The sequence below is a fragment of the Barbus barbus genome (genome assembly GCF_936440315.1).
Source record: "Barbus barbus genome assembly, chromosome: 31".
NCBI lineage: Eukaryota > Metazoa > Chordata > Actinopteri > Cypriniformes > Cyprinidae > Barbus > Barbus barbus.
In genome coordinates, this window is record NC_136759.1 from 21,492,972 (window position 1) to 21,514,104 (window position 21,133).

Consider the following 21,133-nt stretch of genomic DNA (forward strand, 5'->3'; position numbering starts at 1 on the left):
ATGTGAACGTGAGTTCGGCTGGAGCATTTGCTTTTCATTTGTTTGCTCTCCCACGTTTACTTTGGTGTTTTGCTCCTGTTTTTGTTGTCGTTTTCTGAATTTGAGTTTTCTCTTGCGAAACTTTACTGCTCATTGTCTGTTTAACTGTGTTTACGCTGTGACTCGTCTCGAGTTTATTCAAGTCCTTCATGTTTTGTGTTACCTCCCAAAAACTCTAGCCAAATAATTAGGGAGACGTAACGGTGAGTAATAAAGAGAATTTTCATTGTTGGGTGAACTATCCCTTTAATTCCGTCTACGATATCTAATATTTTTTATCCATGTCTTGTATGTTTGGACTACTTTTAAACTACTTATGTCTCTTGACAGTCCCCAGTTGTTTTCATTATACAGACAAGAAAAACTATAACATTATTAAAATTATCTTTGTGACTTTGACGGGAAAAAAACCGTCATGCAGATTTGGAACAGACATTTTTTATACTATTGTAAGCTTCCTTTTTAGTTTATAATCTCACGTCAAGGTTGAATACTTGAAACAAAAACAGAAATCTATGTAACTATATAATCCCAAACATCTTGATTCATCGTGTTTAAAGCTCTCTACTAGCTGGTGACATTTTGAAGGCTAACAAAATAGGGAAGGCATGACTTCACGTGTTTCACACCAGCATGCTGTTTGAAAAAGGGCCCTTTTATGTGTTTCAAAGGAAATTGAATCATTTGTTCCTTTCATGTTCGGCTTTTCACCATAAGGCTTTTGTTTCCTGTGATCGCATGTTTACACACACCACCCTCGGCTCTCGATGGCATCGACGGTTTGTCAGTTGCTCATTTGCTTTGGCTCTCATAAATGAACACAGAAGTGGAGTGTTTCAACATCTCTGCTTTCATTCGGCTCACAAATCACAATAACGTTAAACATGTTTACATTAGTTAATGCATTAGGTAAAATGACCTAACATTGAACTATACTTGTAGGGCATTTATTAATTTAAAAAAAACTTACCGACTACAAACTTAATGTTTTTGAAAGAAGTCTCTCATGCTCACCAAGGCTGCATTTATTTGATTAAAAATACAGTAAAAACTGTATATTGTGAAATAGTATTACAATTCAAAATAACTCTTTTGTATTTAAGTATATTTTAAAGTATAATTTATTGCTGTAATGCAAAGCTGCAAAGAATGGAGAGATCTGTCATTTTCATCGTAGGTACACCTCAACTGTGAGAGACAGAATATAAAAATAAAAAAATCCAGAAAATCACATTGTATGATTTTTGAATAATTAACTTCCATTTTATTGCATGAAATAAGTATTTGATCACCTACCAACCAGCAAGAATTGTGGCTCTCACAGACCTGTTAGTTTGTCTTTAAGAAGCCCTCCTATCCTCCACTCATTACGTGTATTAATTGCACCTATTTGAACTCGTTTCCTGTATAAAAGACACCTGTTCACACACTCAATCAATCAGACTCCAACCTCTCGCCTCGGACTGGGGCTCCATGCAAGATCTCGCCTCGTGGAGTTTCAATGATCCTGAGAAAGGTGAGGGATCAGCCTAGAACTACACGGGAGGACCTGGTCAATGACCTGAAGAGAGCTGGGACCACAGTCTCAATGGTTACCATTAGTAACACTACACCATCATGGATTAAAATCCTGCAGCGCGCGCAAGGTCCCCCTGCTCAAGCCAGCACATGTCCAGGCCTGTCTGAAGTTTGCCAAAGACCATCTGGATGATCCAGAGGAGGCATGGGAGAAGGTCATGTGGTCAGATGAGACCAAAATAGAACTTTTTGGTATAAACTCCACTCGCCGTGTTTGGAGGAAGAAGGATGAGTACAATCCCAAGAACACCATCCCAACCGTGAAGCATGGGGGTGGAAACATCATGCTTTGGGGGTGCTTTTCTGCAAAGGGGACAGGACGACTGCACCGTATTGAGGGGAGGATGGATGGGGCCATGTATCGTGAGATTTTGGGCAACAACCTCCTTCCCTCAGTAAGAGCATTGAAGATGGGTTGTGGCTGGGTCTTCCAGCATGACAATGGCCCCAAACACACAGCAAGGGAAACTAAGGAGACTCCGTAAGAAGCATTTCAAGATCCTGGAGTGGCCTAGCCAGTCTCCAGACCTGAACCCAATAGAAAATCTATGGAGGGAGCTGAAACTCTGTGTTGCCCAGTGACAGCCCCAAAACCTGAAAGATCTGGAGAAGACCTGTATGGAGGAGTGGGCCAAAATCCCTGCTGCAGTGTGTGCAAACCTGGTCAAGAACTACAGGAAACGTCTGACCTCTGTAATTGTAAACAAAGTTTTCTGTACCAAATACTTATTTCATGCAATAAAATGGAAATGAATTATTTAAAGAAAAAAAAAAATCATACAATGTGATTTTCTGGATTTTTTTTTTATATTCTGTCTCTCACAGTTGAGGTGTACCTACGATGAAAATGACAGATCTCTCCATTCTTTGTAAGTGGGGAAAACCTGAAAAATCAGGAGTGTATCAAATACTTATTTGCCCCACTGTATATATATTTGAGATTCTGTTATGAATAGAAAGTTTAAAAGAACATTTGAAATAAAAGTAACATTATAAATGTCACTTTTGATAAATTTAATGCATCCTTGCTGAATAAAATGTTTATTTTAGTGCTGTCAAACAATTAATTGGGATTAATCACATCCAAAATAAAAGTTTGTGTTTACATAATGTGTGTGTGTGTGTACGGTGTATATTCATTATGCATATATAAATATAAACACACATACATGTATATATTTAAGAAAAAAAGTTATATTTGTATAATAAATATTTATATATATATAAATTTAAATGCATGTAAATTATTTTCAAAATGTATACTGTATGAGTGTGTATTTATATATACATAGTAAATATACACAGTACACACACACATTATGTAAATAAAAACTTTTATTTTTGATGCAATTAATCGTTTGACAGCACTAGTTTATTTTAATCTTGATTTTTAAAACTAAATAAATCTCATCATTAACTTTAATAAATTAAATTAATACATTACTCTGCTCTTTTGACTGAATAATAGACCACTTTGACCCACAAAATATGTCATTGTAAGTACAATTTTATAATTTACAAGCATTTTGTGTACCGTTAATGTAAGAAAATACAACTCATTGACATTTAGTAAATTGATTTATGGCACAAAACTACATTTCTCATGAATTTCTGTGGAAGCATGAGAATATTATAGACTCTTAAACTGGACGTTCCCAGGAGGACACGAGTTTGTCCCTGTAATGGGTTTTCGGTCAATCACTTTGGACTGATTAGTTGTGTTTGACCATGTGGCTTCACTCACCTTCAGTTGCAGACAGCTGTGGCTGTAGAAGCCGATTGTTTGACCCATCCTCAGGCTCAGCTGGGGTAAGGCCTGAGCACTGCACATCTCGTTCCTCGTCACACGAGGAGCATCTCTGTGTGGACTCTGAGGGATTGTCTGAAGTTGTGAAGGTCTGAATGAGTGGCCAGGCCTCATCAGGTGCACATCCCACGTCTGCCTGGCTGCTGCCCAGTGATGGATTCACCAATCTGTTGGGACAAAAACATACGGTCAAATTTCATGGAGCTCAATGGAGGAGTTGAGCTGAAGTTAAACTGGTTTTGATGGCATCTTAAAGACACAGTGCTCATTAAATAAAAAATAATATTCGTATTCGTCATCCTTTCCTATCAAAATGGTTGCTACGGATGCAAAAACGCAGAAAATCGAACCTGAGATGAATTTTTGATGACGGACGAAAGTTTCAGAGGCAGTGTGTAAACGTGATTGACACAATTTGAGGTCGTATTTATTTTTTAACATACGGAAATTTCGGACTCAGTGTGCAATGACCTTTAGTCAAGTGAGAAAATGTAACAAAAGTCCATTAACGTTACTTTCTAAATAAATAGCAAAATACTTAATACTTTTTTATTAGAAATGACACGTTAATGTAATACTGCTTTTTTAATTATTGGTCAATAGTAATGTTATTAATAAACTGACACTAAAATAAGATGTGTGACAGTGCCATTTAAAAGTTTGTGGTCAGTAAGAGTTAAAAATTGGGGTCAGTAAAAAACAAACAAAAACACGTATTATTGTATTCAGCAGGGATATATTTAAATAGCTCAAGTCATTTCAAAATTATAATAACAAATATGAAAGTTTTCAACATTGATAATAAGAAATGTTTCTTGAGCAGGATGATTTCTGAAGGATCATATGACAATGATACTGAATTCAGCTTTGCATCACAGTAATACATTGCATTTTAAAATATATTAAAATAGAACACAGTTACAGTTACTGCATTTTAAACTTTAATACTATTTCACAATATTATTGTTAAAAATAGACAGAATTTTGTCAGCAATTGTAAATGAATCTGTGAATCTGATCTAATCTTCCAGATCTGCCATGCAGATTAAAGTGGCACAGATCCAAACCTGATCATTTAACCTCATTTGAATGTGAATGTGTCTGGCTGAAGGACCCACCCTTCATTGAGACTGTTCTGAGAGTGATAGGGACGACTCTCTCGGCCGCGGCTCTGGCTCCAGGTGTCATCGCAGCACAGAGACGGGATCAGGTGCACAGGACCTGGAAAACAAACCGCACATGAATCTAATGTCACGACAATCAACATTCCTGTGACGTGATTAATAAAATGCTCATCTGACAGATAATAACTGGCTAATTGACATGTTTAGACTCATCCAGAGAAAACACAACTCATCACACTCCAACAATTTAGCAGTGTCTTAGTAAGACTTCTGAAAGGTGTGTGAAACTCACCGCAGGTCTGTCCTGAGCTGTGACCGCAGTGACAACAAGGCTGCTGGGAAAACTCCAGAACCCTCCGATCCAGACAAGACAGCTCGGACCCCACATAAGGACCCTCATGGGACCTCAATGTAACTGAGACACCGACACACGAAACAGAAAAAAAACAGTGAAGTTTCATTATTGCCTGATTAGACAACGATTAAAGCATAATAACTACATTTTTTCAAAACCATGGTAAAAACCTTGTACTGCATGACATCAGGGGCCTCATTTATAAAATGCTGCGCAGAAACCACCCTAAATTTGATCTTACGATAATTTCTAAGATATGCGTACTATGATATTCATAGAATGAACGTACGAACAGAAATCATGCGTACGCATCTCTTTCAGATGTGAAATCTATGAATCGTAAATGATCTTGACCTTGCACGCAATTGACTGGTTTCAGCCCTCTGCCTTGTAAACGACTCCTAATTAATATCATTAACATAAAAGATCAATCATAGTTTAGAGCAGAGAGCTGAAAGAACAGCTTATATCTTAAAAAACCTGCAATACTACGACAATAAAAAGTGCGTACGTCTGCTCAGACCCTGACGTGACTCTAAGCACTTTTCCACGTCAAAGACGTCTTTATAAATATGAACGTTGGCGTGGATTTAAGCATACGCACACTCCACGATCAAATCTGAGTGAGTGTAAGCACACTCTACGCTCACATCGGAGCGTACGCGCGCTCTACGATCACATCGGAGCGTACGCGCGCTCTACGCTCACATCGGAGCGTACGCGCGCTCTACGCTCACATCGGAGCGTACGCGCGCTCTACGCTCACATCGGAGCGTACGCGCGCTCTACGGTCACATCGGAGCGTACGCGCGCTCTACGGGCACATCGGAGCGTACGCGCGCTCTACGGTCACATCGGAGCGTACGCGCGCTCTACGGTCACATCGGAGCGTACGCGCGCTCTACGGTCACATCGGAGCGTACGAAAATATATTACAAATATATTTCACAATATTACTGTTTTCATTGGAATTTTGATCAAATAAATGCAGTCTTGAGTATAAGTGACTTCTTTCAAAAACATTAAACTCTCACTTTTGAATGGTAGTGTAAATATTAATAGTAATAATCTAAACTATAATAAACTATCCAAGAAATAGTCAATTCGCCTAACTGTAGGCTGTTTACAACAAATTTTAACGTTAAATCTGTCAGTATCACTACATAGGTCAACTGATGTTTAGTCAATGTTTAAAATAAAAAAATATCTTTCCAAATGTACTATGCTAACCATAGTTTACACTAAAATGTAATAACAGTAGAACCGCTGCCATCAAATAAATACATAAAATGATAGAAAGACACGGCTTTTTACACTGTTTATAGAAGCTCCCACATAAACTGAGTATGATTTTACAGATATACAAAGAACTAAAGTAATTATGGATGTTATTTTGGCATGTTTTGTAACCATAAAAACCATAGTTACCATGGTACTGTAAATAGTTGTAAAGAGTGATTAGGAATCTTTTATTTAATAGCACTACTAATAAAATCATACAGTTATTCCACAAGCCTTCTAATCATAAACCGTGTCTCTTGTACTAAAACTCATGATCAGAGGAAGGTGCAGATGGCGAGACTCACCTGGTTTCTTCTCCAGCAGCTGTCTCTTACAGTAGATGACACACAGGATGAAGAGGGCGAGCAGGACGGTGGCCAGCGCACTGCAGATGACCGCAGCTAGGGCCATGTCTCTGGGGCTGGTCACCACAGGCTGGACCGGGACAAAATTCACTCGCCCCATACCTGACAGATACACAGCAGAGAGAGGAAGTGAGGTCACCGAGGGGCTCCAGTTTAGTTTTTACTCTATTATTCACTCTCATACAGTAAATACAACACAAAAATACATTTTGATAGGGTGCGTGTTCAAATAGTGACCAGGACCTGTCAAGCTCCAAAAAAGGATAAATGCCAGCCACTATAAAAGTGTTGTGAATATCCATTTTAAAGTGCCCCTATGGGTTACGAATGGTTCGTATTTTGTTTTTTTGGAGTCCCCAATAACAGGTTGACATGCATTCAAGGTCAAAAAACACTTTAATTTTCTTATATGCATTTATTTTTTACCTTATTTGCTCAACGACTCCCAAACGTTTTGCTCAACGATTCATTTTTCCCTCCTTTGCATGACGCTTATCTATGGTGATTGGTCGATTTCATTTAAAGCCGTTTTTGTGAGCACAGTGCTGCTGTGGCGTCAACATGAAACGGCTTAAGATTAGTTTTAAAAACGACTCATTTAAATGATTCAGAGTCGACTCTTTCTTTTGAGAGACAATAACTTTATACATGGTGCACTTTCAGATTTACAACTTTGCAGGATGTTTTCATTCATTTAGAGCTGTGTTACACACTGCATGAAAGGCCATTTTCAAAAATTCATAATTGGGGCATTTTTTAAGCTATTTTAGAGCTCGACAGGTTCATCCCTTATTTACTTCCACTGTATAAAAAAAAAGAGGTGCACTTTTTACATGGTTACATTTTGCTAATTATCGTTAACTAAACCATTTTTGTTCATTAAAATAAAGCTAAAATAAAATAAAAATATTAGATAAAATTAATAAAAATTAGATGTCGTCTTGTCAAATTGAAATACTACATTTCCTAAAATAACTGGAAACTGGAAGGCCTGCATAAAAACTAAAACTTAAAAAATAAATAGCAGTATTAAAACAAAAGCTAATAAAAATGAGAAGTATTTAACAAAACTGCTAAAAATTCAAATGAATTAAACTCAAAACATTAAAAATAAAAGCTAACTGAAATATGAATAATTTGTATAGTATATAAATTGATACTAAAATAACACTACAGGCTAAAGGGCCCAATTTACTTCAGCAAAATCAAGAACAAATGGGCGTGAGGGAATTTTAAACAAATCTGGTTGAAAAGGAAAATCTGTTTAGGCGGTTTGAAACAGCTTGCAGGCGCAAACTTTCCAGAAAACTTTGCACCAGTTGCGGGCACCTTCAAACTGCCAATGAACATTTGATCTGAGGGTCCACCTTCTTTGACATGGAAATCTTTTCAGGTTCTTGTTTTCACTCAGTAAGCTGAGACACGAAACATCAGATGTTTGCAAACAGTAAACCATTGCCAACTATTTCAAATTTCTGTTTGCCTCTGAGCGAAGAATGCAGAAGAACTTTGCCGTTAGTACTGTATGTTAGGGCCTTAATTCACCAAGAGCTCCTGTAAGAATCTCCAACGAGATTTAATAATAGTGTTATAAAACCCAGACATTATTTGAAGAGGCGTTCAAGTTCTACTACCCTTTCCATTTTTCCACCATGTGACCCATTCTGTCTCATCTTCCATTCAACCTGCCAAAACCAAAACCCCAGCTTGAGTGTGTCACAAATCTTCTCTCGCTGCGGTTGCGGCTGGGAATTGGCTCCAAATAAAACGCGGTTTAAATAGCAGAAATGTCCTGAAGGTGAAGGGCACATTCCCGGCCTACTGATAATTTTTCACCCCTTCACCCCAGGCCAGTCGGGCCTTCACTTGCCAGTCCAGCAAGCCCATTATTAAGAGGCAGATCAAGGCCGAGGGCGGTCACTGCTATATGTTTGAAGTCGGGTTGGGGAATGTGTAATCAGCCTGAGAAAACAGCTGCCACAGTCTGAAGGCACCGCAAGAACTCTGATGTCACCGTCTAGCGAGCCTTCCCAACTCTGAAGACAACAGCCATCTGAGAAAAAGCGGGGGACTATCAAGTGACTGATCTAGCCTGAAGAAGAGGTTTTACAATCCGTCTTCTTCTGACACCGACTATTAAGTCATTGTGATAATTGGGGTTATCATGTTATCTGGTGTGTACATCAATATGTCCGTCACTTAGGACTGGAAAAACGGCTGTGTGGCGAGATCTAAAGAGTGTACGTTCACATAAACGGTTCTTTCTATAGTAACAGTTAATCAATTAACAGCTAGTTAGCAACTGCCTAGAACGCCCTAACTTAATTAACGACATAATTTCCAGTTAAACATGTTTAACATTGAAATTCCAGGTTAAAAACTACATTTCCCATGATTCTGCAAAAAATACAAAATAAAGAATCTGTAACACTTTAGTATAAGGACCAATTCTAACTATTAACTAGTTGCTTATATTAGGATGCCTATGATTAACATATTGGCTGTTTATTAGTACGTATAAAGCACATATTCTGCACGGCCATATTCTACTTCCCTAATCCTACCCAATAACTAAACTTAACAACTACTTTACTAACTATTAATAAGCAGCAAACTAGGAGATTTGAGGCAAAAGTCATAGTTAATGGTTTGTTAATAGCGAGAATTGGACCTTCAAATAAAGTGCGACCAAAAAAAGACTCCACAAATTAGAAAATCTAAACAAGCAAATCGTAACCAACTATTTAGCGACCCCCCACTCTCACTCGACTGCGAATGACGAGTCCCTACACACTCAAAATACATTTGCAATGCTTTCATGTGACTACAGTTTCAATAAGGGAAAGGGAAACTATAAAGTACACACCTTTTTGTCTGATTTTCAAATACTATTTTGCTTCAAATCAAAGTTTGCAGTGTTGTAGTTCACCTTGTGGCTGGTTGGGTTGGTTCTTGGCTTCTCTCTATGAGAAAAATGAATGGGAAAAGTACTTCCAGGACCATAACCATTTTGGGTTCTCGACAGTACCTTTCAGGAAACAGTTCTTAAGAGAGCTTTTTTTTTAGTGTGAAAAACGTTCAGCAGCCTGCCCAGCTTGGATAGACTAGCAACTTCATGGCTTGGCAAGTCTCACTGGTATTGTAGTGACAGGTTTTGCACAGGCTTCAAAGACTTCTTTGCAAAAATCTAGTTTAATGAAAAAGTGTTTTGTATTTTTTTCATTCAATAGCGGCAATCTGTAAGGCCAGAATACATCAAAACATACAGTAATGGTACAGACATGTCTATTCCAAATCCTACAGTCAGATTTTGGAACAAAGACTACAACACATAGAGATAAAGCCTGCGGACTTCTTTATGCCGACGTATTATTTTGCTATAATGAAGTTAAATATGAACCAGATATTTGTTCAACATCTTTTCACTGGATGGACACAAGCATTCTTTATTTGCTCTATGGTAAATTAATCATTAAGTAAACATGGGCTTGGCCTTCACAGATACAAGTGCTCTTTGTGAGACAATGTCAACATCAGTTGAGCTCTCAAAAGAAGTTTCTTTGTTAGAGATGTGTGCCGTTTGAAGACATAATGATGAGCTCTGCACCTATAGTTTTGATTTAGTCCTATAGTGACTAATCTCTCTTTCAGTACATTAGAGCATTTGCCATCAGCAGATTTAGAGGATATTTAGCTTTACCAAGGTGTTGCTATGTGCATTTGAAGGTGTTCTGGGGGTTTTAGCAAGCTGATATAGTGTTGATAGGTTTTTTGAGTGGTTGCTAGGTGGTTATTTTCTGTCCCAAGTGTGAAGAAGTCTCTATGACTGTGTCCGAGTATGCCTTCTTCCATACTATACAGTAACCAATAGTATGGCAATAATAGTATATCAGAATTCCCAGTATTCTAAATTGGTTTTTTGAATGAAGGTCTTACGGGTTTGGAACGACATAAGGGTGAGTAAGTAATGACAGAATTTTCATTATTGGGTGAACTATAAGTCTACTTATAAAAAATTACGAAGTAATGTGCATATAATATGTTTTCTATTTAGCTTTTTATTCAATTCTTAAAGGTTCTGTAAAATTGAATTACTACATATTGTATTGTAATTGTACAATATTATAGTATTTTGTACATGCAACTTAGGATAGTTTTATTTGTCGATGAAAATTATGCATTAATGTAAATGATAAGTCAATTCAATAAAATAATTCAATTCAAACAAATTGAAACTGATTTAAATCGTAATTACAACTTTGTGGTGGTGTTCATGTGCATTGAACTCCTAAATATGATCTCTTTGACATGATCTTTTTCCAATTTTATTGTCCACCAGGAAAAACTTCGTATTTCAATGCTTTGGTTTCTCGTGGAAAACTTTTGCATTCCCCCAAGAAACTTTGCATTTGCTAACAAACTTTTGTGAAGGAAATAATATGAGGTGAGGGGAAAAAAAACTAAATGTTAGTGCTTTAGCACAAAGTTTCATGAGGGAATGCAATCATTTTGTGAGAGAACGCAAATGTTTTGTGAGCGAAGGAAAAATTTATTGAGAACAAAAGCAAAAAAGTTGAAATTGAATTTTTCCTCCAATCTCATATTTTTTTCTGCATCATCTCCTGATCCCATTTCTCTTCACCCTATAATTTCTTTCTGAAGGCAATAAATTGCATATGTGTATATTATGCAAGAAAACCAAAGAAAGATGTGTAAAGTGCGAATCACATAAAGAACCAGAATTCTTTGCATGTCCTCACAGTTTGCTCACAGTGGTACTTCTATCTACACTGTCATGTCTCAATGCCAGCAAATCTGGCCCAGCTGTGTGCTGTCCTCCTTCCCTTCACCTCCCCCCAAAACCAAAGCCTTTCCCCTCTTATCAGCTGCCCACAGCTGCAGCAAACACAGACAAAGGGCGGCCCTTGAAAAGATCTCACCTGCTGATACTATCGCTGCACTGCGCTCCGTGAGCCAATAGACTGTTCTCTTTGATATGTGCGCCTGTTGACTTTAGAGAATGCCACACTCAAACACATGGCCTTGAGCCCGAAACAACTGTGGGGTGTGTAGTATAGAGGATTGTGTTGATCCCGAGATTCCAAGGGGGTTGCTGATTAAACACTCCATATAAGAGCCACCATTATTCACTTCATTATTTGCCATGGTTGGAGCTTTTATGCTGGCGGGGATGGGTTCTGTTCTATAATCTATTGAGCGTCCTTGCTGTCTAACATAAGCAGCATCATAACCCAAATGGAACCACACAAGAAACTGTGCATGTCACAAAAAAGCACTTTTCATGTAAAATGCACAGGACACTCGATTTACAGTGGAGATTAAAATTAGCATGCTAGTAAGCTAACAGCATTCTAGCCAAACACCCAAACCATACACATACACCATAAAACTTTCCAATTGTAAAAAATTATTATTAATAATAATCATTATGAATTGTTATTGATTATGAACTATAAAAACATATTTTATACGCCGTCCTGGCCGCGCCGCTTAGATTTTGCTTTAATTTACTTTTACTTTCTCTTTTTACACATTCCATGTCGGCACTGATCACCTATAACATAGAAACACTTATGGACATTGGAAACCGCTACACTAACCTGTTCCAGGACACTTTAGCCAAGAATCCATCATGGCCTCTGGAGATTCTTCGGAACGCGGAGATAAACAATAACCCCCCGAGGCGACAGATCAAGAAACACCGCGGGAATCGCTCTGGGATTCGAGACAGACTCAGGAAAAGGGCTCACAGTCCTCCTCTTCTGAGCATTCTGCTCGCAAATGTCCAATCCTTGGAGAATAAGATGGACGATCTAAGAGCCAGGATTAGTTTCCAACGGGACATTAGGGACTGCAACATCCTTTGTTTGTCCGAAACATGGCTTTCGTCCTTGGTCCTGCTCGCCTCATCTGGAACATTTTTCCATTATTGCCGCCCATTTTATCTGCCCCGGGAGTTTTCATCGATCATTGTTACTGCTGTGTACATTCCACCACAGGTACACACGGGCTTGGCTTTGTCTAAGCTTCACGATGTGCTCAGCGGCTACATTAACAAACATCCTGACGCTGCCTTTATCATCGCGGGAGACTTTAACAAAGCCAACCTCAGGCAGGTAATGCCGAACTTTCATCAACATGTATCCTGTCCAACTAGAGGACCAAATACACTGGATCACTGCTACACTCAGTTTAAGAATGCATAAAAAGCCCACTCACTACCGGCTTTTGGCAAATTGGAACATGCCGCCATTTTCCTCACACCGGAATATAAACAAAGGCTTGTTCAGGAACCCCCGGTGCAGACAGTAGTGACGCGCTGGTCCTCCCACTCAGAGGCTATGCTGCAGATGTAGCATTAAGCTTTGTAAACACGCTAACCGAGCAAGCTACAGAAACAAAAACGATAGGGACATTCTCCAATCAGAAACCATGGGTGGACAGAACAATCCGTGCTGCGGTTAACACACGCACTGCCGCTTACAATGAGGCTCTTCTGACCGGGAATATGAGCGAGTACAAAGCATCGTGCTATGCTCTCCGACACGCAGTAAGAGCCGCCAAACACAGATACAGAGAGAGAATTGAGTCTCATTTCAAGCTCAATGACTCGCAACGGATGTGGCAGGGACTGAGGACCATCTGTGCCTTCAGAAACGAATCCTCCGCTGAGGTGAGAGCAGATCCGTTGCTGGCCAACGAGTTAAACATCTTCTACGGCCGCTTCGATTGCAACGGCACGACTCTGCCATCCAGCACGTCAGGAAGCAGCAGGCAGAGCAGCGATAATCCTGTAAATCACCATGTCGGGGGATGAGGTTCGGAGGGTGCTAAAGAAAGTGAACGTCAGGAAAGCAGCCGGACGTGATGGGATAACCGGCCGTGTTGTGAGGTCCTGCGCTGATCAGCTCGCTGGTTTGTTCACTTCTATCTTTAATGAGTCCCTTGCTACCTCCGTGGTTCCCACCTCATTCAAAAATTCCATCATTATCCCTGTGCCTAAGAACAATAAACCCTCTTGCCTGAATGACTATCGCCCAGTTGCCCTCACATCTATAGTCATGAAGGTTTTTGAAAGACTTGTAAAGAGCCACATCTGCTCCTCCATACCAGTTACTTTGGACCCTCTTCAGTTTGCCCATCGCCCAAACAGATCTACGGACGATGCCATCTCTCACATCCCCCACTCTTCCCTCACACACTTGGACAGCAACAATGGGAATTATGTAAGGCTGCTATTCATTGACTATAGCTCAGCTTTCAATACTATAGTCCCCATCAAGCTGGCTTCTAAACTCACAGACCTCGGCCTAAACTCCTCACTCTGTGACTGGATTCAAGACTTCCTCACCGGCAGACCTCAAGTGGTGAAAGTTGGCCAGTTCACCTCAAACTCCATCACTCTGAACGTAAGAGCCCCACAGGGCTGTGTCCTGAGTCCCCTGCTCTACTCTCTCTAAACGCATGACTGCGTGTCCTCTCACAGCTCCACATCCATCATCAAATTCGCTGATGACACTGTGGTTCTGGGACTCATCTCCAACAATGATGAGACCGCATACTTGGATGAGGTAGAGAGACTCACATCATGGTGCCAGGACAACTGTCTCTCTCTGAATGTGAGCAAAACTAAAGAGCTGATCATGGACTTTAGGAAGAGACAGCAGCAGCCCTACACTCCTCTTATGATCAGTGGGACCCCTGTGGAGAGGGTGAGTAGCTTCAAGTACCTCGGTGTAAACATCTCCGAGAACCTGACTTGGACTACACACAAACACAGGTTAAGAAAGCCAGGCAAAGACTGTACCATCTGCGACAGCTGAGGAAATTCAGGGTCTCACCAGCAATCCTGAAAACTTTCTATTCAGGGATCATAGAAAGTGTATTGACTCAGTGCATCTCAGTGTGGTATGGAAACAGCTCCAATCAGGACTGCAAAGCACTACAGAGAGTTGTGCGCTTAGCTGAGCGCATCTCAGGGTCTGCTCTCCCCTCTCTGCAGGACATCTACCTCAAACGCTGCAAAAATAGAGCTGTCAAAATCATCAAGGACTCAAATCACCATGGTAACCGTCTATTCACTTTGCTTCCATCTGGTAAGCGCTTCCGTAGCCTGATGGCAAAAACTGAGAGACTTAGGAGGAGCTTCTTCCCCCAGGCCATCAGGCTCCTAAACTCTAACTCTGTGTCATAACATCACTTGACTCCATGTAAATATCACTATATCAATAAGCTATTCTTAATTTTTCTCTACCTCATATTGCTGCTATTTAAATACCCTGTACAACTTTTTTGCACATTCTTTTGCACATTCCTCTTTATTTCTATTTAAGTCAACAACATACTGACCTGCACATTTATATTTATATTTTTTATCTTTTATTTTTTCTACTTTTCTTTTTCTTAATAATTGTATTCTATATAATTGCACTGTCCTTGGAGCGGACCTGACCTACATTTCACTGCTGGTTATACTCTGTATAATTGTGTGTGTGACAAATAAAAATCTTGAATCTATATATATATCTATATATATATATATATATATGAGATGGAGCAAGGAGCGAGGAGGTTCTTCAAAAACTCAGACTTTATTTAACAAAACTCTGTGATCGCTGGAGACATGGAAGTACACAGAATGACGATAGAAATGACGATCAGACCGGACACAGAGGCAGGGAAACACAGGGCTTAAGAAGGGGAGACTAAACTAGATAATTAATAACACAGGGCTGGGAACTAATAAGCAAAACGAGGACAGGAAGACCAAAAATGGGCACGAGAGGAGGGGAAACAAGACACAGAGAGACAAAGTCTGACAGTGTAATATATATATATATATATATTTCTTTATTATTATTTTTTTTTATTACAGTACAATAATACAGTATACTATAATACTACTTGTTATAAAATACTACTAGATTAACATCTGTATTTATTTTATTCAATTTAATAATTTTACAATACTTAATTATAATACAGTATTATATAATATTTTATAATATACCTGTGTACATTAATATTAAATATTTATACTAACAACTATAATAATAATAACCCAGAATAATAATCCAGTTTACATAAATCTACTTAAAATACATGGGAATGTTATATTTGTAGTAATAGCCAACAATACATTTGTATGGGTCAAAATGATTGACTTTTCTTTTATGCCAAAAATCATTAGGATATTAAGTAAAGATCATGTTCCATGAAGATATTTTGTAAATTTCCTACCATAAATATATTAAAACTTAAATTTTGATTAGTAATATGCATTGCTAAGGACTTCATTTGGACATCTTTAAAGGCGATTTTCTCAATATTTCCATTTTTTGCACCCTCAGATTGTGTTTTTGTATATTTATTTGTATTATTGTTATTATTACCACAATTTTAGATATCATTAACAGTTTTTACCAATACTTCAATGCAGGTCTTGGATCAGAGCTGTTTTTCTTGTGTACTGTTAGTTTTTGCTTTTAAGCAGAGGATTGTCTTTTATGTAGTGCTTCATCACCCACACCCCAGACTAATCAAATAAGTCCGTCAGTGACCCAACAAGACACATGAGACTCCAAGATGAAAGCCATCGCTAATTATGATCTTTGGACTGAGCCAATGTGATGTAATCCCCTTCAGGTCAAATCCTAAACCACTCAAATACTTTCAAACTCCTGCGGTTCAAGCTTACTTCAATATGAAACAGAGATTCACTACTTAAAAGATCTTCCCACGACTGAACAGCACCACGATGAAAAATACATCCAAGTACAACACGGCAACGGTCTCTTTTCATACTGGGCTTCTTCAGAGGGTGTACATTCAGTAGCTTTGGGCTTGAATCCTAGTCGAAGTTCAAACAGAGGTGTTCGCAAAAGCAAAAATGCCAACTTATATTACTCTCAGCCATTGCCGGGCCAGCAGCCGCCCGGCTCTCATGTGACCCCTTCATAAATTGGCTTCACATCAGTTCAGATGCTTAGATGGGACAGCTGTGAGGGGCTTTGCCAAATATTTAGAGCTATCCCATGACAAGAAAAGACAGCAGCAGATGAAACACATTAAAGCAGCTAGAGGAAGCCATAAAATGCTGTTTTCTTCCTTTCTCTCTCAAGAGTGGCAAGGAGACCAGAGTGTTTCTGGATTTATGGTCCTCTTCCTCGCACAGCTGCGTGTTTGCCGAAATTATTACAATTTATGGTAGCTATTAGAATAATTCATGGTAGCTATTAAAAAAGGACTCATTGTAGTAGCCATATGTATGTACTTATGCATTCATTTATGTATTTACGTACTTACCGTTTGAAATACTCTATGTAGTAACCGAGACTTTTTAATTTTAAATTCGTTATTTTATTTCATTTTGACAGTTTTTATAATTATGGTAGCTATTAAAAGAACTACTCAGTGTAATAACCACAATTATGTGCATACATATTTATGTGTTTAAGTACCAACCAATAAATTTCCTTTTTTTAATTTAAATTTTAAATGCTTTATTTTATATTATTTTATTATTTTTGATGGCAGTTATTGAAATACTTTGTGTAGTCACCAAGAAACCATTTTAAATTCCGTATAATTCACAGCCCTTTATTTTTTTAATTATTTTATTTTTTTTCCATAATTTTTGGCAGTCAGATACAATTTTACTTTCAGATTATCACTTCTTGTTGCTGTTGTTGCAACAACAACAACAAAAGTTGGACATTTAAAAAAATCCTATCACAATAAATGCCAAAACTAAAAAAAACCTACACATTTTTTAACCCTTTATAGCTAAACAAAGAACATACTGGTGTCCTCTACTCTAAAGGCTACTAAAATGAACCAAACATCATAGTGCATGATGATTGCATAATAAGCCAGAGTTTACACAGAGATCAAATTCTTCACATGCAGGGGTCAAGCTGACCTGTACGTCTACAGGACATCTTTCCATTTATCTGGTGCAGGAGTGTTAGACGTGGCCCAACTCTGCTCTACAAACGCACTGCCAATCCCCACATGCAGCAGCTGCAAACATCTAGAACCTCTGGAAATCACACTTAATTCTGAAGGTATAAGATCCCCACGTTTCTCCCAGCGTAACTGCCAGACACATTAGCTTCTGTACAATGGCACTCAACAGTGGGTAAAATGAGTCCAATTAGCACCACAGACTGCTGGAGAACAATGCGCTGCTTTGTGAAACACTACATACCCGGTGTGTGTTTGCAGAAGAAAGCCATGCAGTTTCGCAGAGAGTTATGTTTATTACCTTTGCCTTTGTTCTGACTTGTAAAAAGGGGCATTTATTTGATTGTAAAACACTGTTGTATGAATCACCAAGACTGAGTGGGTCGTCATCTCAGATTATTATTAATGCAACTGTTTGTATGAAGGCCCCTTTTAAAGGATTACTCTAAAAAAAAAATCTGTCATCATGTACTTGATTATGTATGTTTTTTATTCAAGTGGAAAAGAACTAAGGCTAAGGATTTCCAAAAATTGCCAAAAAAAAAACAAAAAACACCATAAATGTCAGAAGTCATCATTTACTAATAATCTTGCCCTCTGTATTCGCACATATTCAAACTGGCACGCTGCATTCAGTTAAGAGACCTGGAATATAGTGCACAAGTCAATGGTTGTTAACCCTCTGGGGCCAGTTGTACCGCCGGCGATACCAGCTTGGTTTTTTTAAGATCAGTGCAAAAGGTATGGAAAATAGTGGCTAGGAGGTGTCTGATATTCCATGGGTGAAGAATGTCATTTAAGGAAGAATTAAAGGAAATATTATAGCTAAAACTAAAGCCAAAAAAAAAAAATCATTACTTGAAATAAAAGAGGCATATATAGACAAACTAACCTACATAGACAAAACTAAAAACTGTAAAAATTAAAATGGGAAATATACAAAATAACTATTCTTAATATTAATTCAAACTATAATAACACCACATGAGAGTACATTATTAAAGAAATATCACTAAACAACCTTTTAAGAACCTTCTAATTGATCTGATGCTGATATTGTTTTTCCAGAGGAAATGAATGCACTGGATTTTTTTCCTCAAGGATTGAAATGCCTTCTAATATGTTTGCTTTCATCAGTAATAAATAAATGTGCTTACAGTGTGGTTCATATGGTGGCGGCGGATCTCCGCACGGGATACACTCCATATCCTGGAATCCACTCAACTTCGTCTTTCTGTAAAATCTGAAAGAATAAAATGCATATTTATTTATTTGCAGTAATATTATTATAAATAATGCATTATTTATTTTTGGGTTTGACAATCAATTCAAAAATGTAATTAATTACAACATAACAATTAATTATTCAAATAATATTGCACACCCAACCATTCAAAAGTTCAGAATCAGTTTTTTTTTTAAGAAATGAACACTTATATGTACCAAATAGGCATTGAATATCTCAAAAGTGACAGAAAATGTATAGTTATAATGTTATAAAATATTTATTTCAAATAAATGCTGTTCTTTTGAACTTTGTATTCATCAAAGAATCCTAAAAAAAAAAAAAAATCAACATTGATAATAAGAATCAGTAATAAGAAAGAGTAATTTCTGAAGGATCATGTGAAACTTTAGACTGGAGTAATGATGCTTACAATTCAGATTTTGAACGAAGGAATAAATTGTATATTTTCAAACAGAAATTTATTTTAAATTGCAATAATATTTCATAAACATGACTGTTTATATTGATTTTTTTTTTATCAATTAAATGCAGCCTTGGTGACCATAAGATAATTTGTCCTGCGGTGGTTTTTCCTTATGGTGCTGCGGATAACATTATCTAGAGAAACACGTGTTAGTGAAAAATCCCCTGTGATGTTTGTACTGGCTACTGTATACAGGCCACCAGGGCACCACAGAAAGTTTATTAAAGAATTTGCTGATTTTCTATCTTAGTACTGTCTGCAGATAAAGTCTTAATTGTTGGCGATTTTAATATCCATGTCGATAATGAAAAAGATGCATTAGGATCAGCATTCATAGACATTCTGGACTCTATTGGGGTTAGACAACACATTTCAGGACCTACTCATTGTCGAAATCATACTCTAGATTTAATACTGTAACATGGAATTGATGTTAGTGGTGTTGAAATTATGCAGCAAAGCGATGATATCTCAGATCATTATCTAGTCTTGTGTAAACTCCATATAGCTAAAACTGTAAATTCTACTCCTTGTTACAAGTATGGCAGAACCATCACCTCTACCACAAAAGACTGCTTTGTAAGTAATCTTCCTGATTTATCTAAATTCCTCAGCAGATCCAACTGCGCAGAAAAACTATCGACTCTCTATTTTCTAGCACTTTAGATACAGTTGCTCCTTTACGCTTAAGGAAGATCAAAGAAAACAGTCCGACTCCGTGGTATAATGAGCACACTCGCACCTTAAAGAGAGCAGCCCGGAAAATGGAGCGCAGATGGAGGAAAACAAAACTAGAGGTATTTCGTATAGCCTGGCAGGAAAATACCCTATCCTACAGAAAAGCATGAAAAACTTCTAGATCTGATTACTTTTCGTCGCTTCTAGAAGAAAACAAACATAACCCCCGATATTTATTCAATACAGTCACTAAATTAACGAAAAATAAAGCATCAACAGGTGTTGGCATTTCCCAAAAGCACAGCAGTGACTTTATGAACTACTTTACTTCCAAGATCGATTCTATCAGAGATAAAATTGTAACCATGCAGCCGTCAGCTACAATATTGCATCAGATAGTGCACTATAGATCCCCTGAGGAACAATTTCACTCATTTTCTACTATAGGAGAGGAAGAATTGCATAAATTTGTTAAATAATCTAAACCAACAACATGTATGTTAGACCCTGTTCCATCTAAACTACTAAAAGAGCTGCTTCCAGAAGTCATAGATCCTCTTTTGGCTATTATTAATTCATCACTGTCATTAGGATATGTCCCCAAAACCTTCAAATTGGCTGTTATTAAGCCTCTCATTAAAAAAACACAACTTGACCCCAAAGATCTAGTTAAGTACAGACCGATCTCAAATCTCCCTTTTCTGTCAAAGATACGAGAAAAGGTAGTATCCTCGCAATTATATTCCTTCTTAGAGAAAAATAGTATTTTTTGAGGAATTCCAGTCAGGATTTAGACCATATCATATTACTGAGACTGCTCTCATTAGAGTTACAAATGACCTGCTTCTATCATCTGATCGTGGTTGTATCTCTTTATTAGTTCTACTGGATCTTAGCGCTGGGTTCGACACTATCGACCACAATATTCTTTTAAATAGACTAGAACAGTTTGTTGGCATTAGTGGAAGTGCATTAGCATGGTTCAAATCGTACTTATCTGAACGCCATCAGTTCGTAGCAGTGAATGAAGAGGTATCATATCGATCACACGTGCAGTATGGAGTACCTCAAGGCTCAGTACTAGGGCCGTTACTTTTCACGCTTTACGTTACCCTTGGGAGATATTATCAGGAGACATGGTGTTAGCTTTCACTGTTATGCTGATGATACTCAGCTCTATATTTCTTCGCGGCCCAGTGAAACACACC

General features: G+C 38.0%; 1 protein-coding gene across 1 annotated transcript in view; it reads right to left on the minus strand.

Moving 5' to 3' along the window:
• LOC306851802 (tumor necrosis factor receptor superfamily member 19-like) overlaps positions 1 to 21,133 on the minus strand; it is a 38,229-nt gene that overhangs the window by 1,323 nt on the left and 15,773 nt on the right. Inside the window, exons 5-9 of the mRNA XM_079388247.1 lie at positions 18,693 to 18,778; positions 6,490 to 6,651; positions 4,841 to 4,963; positions 4,543 to 4,645; positions 3,362 to 3,591 (exon numbers count right to left, since the gene is read on the minus strand). Of these exons, the coding sequence (XP_079244373.1) occupies positions 3,362 to 3,591; positions 4,543 to 4,645; positions 4,841 to 4,963; positions 6,490 to 6,651; positions 18,693 to 18,778 (704 nt within the window). The remainder of the gene's footprint in view (positions 1 to 3,361; positions 3,592 to 4,542; positions 4,646 to 4,840; positions 4,964 to 6,489; positions 6,652 to 18,692; positions 18,779 to 21,133) is intronic.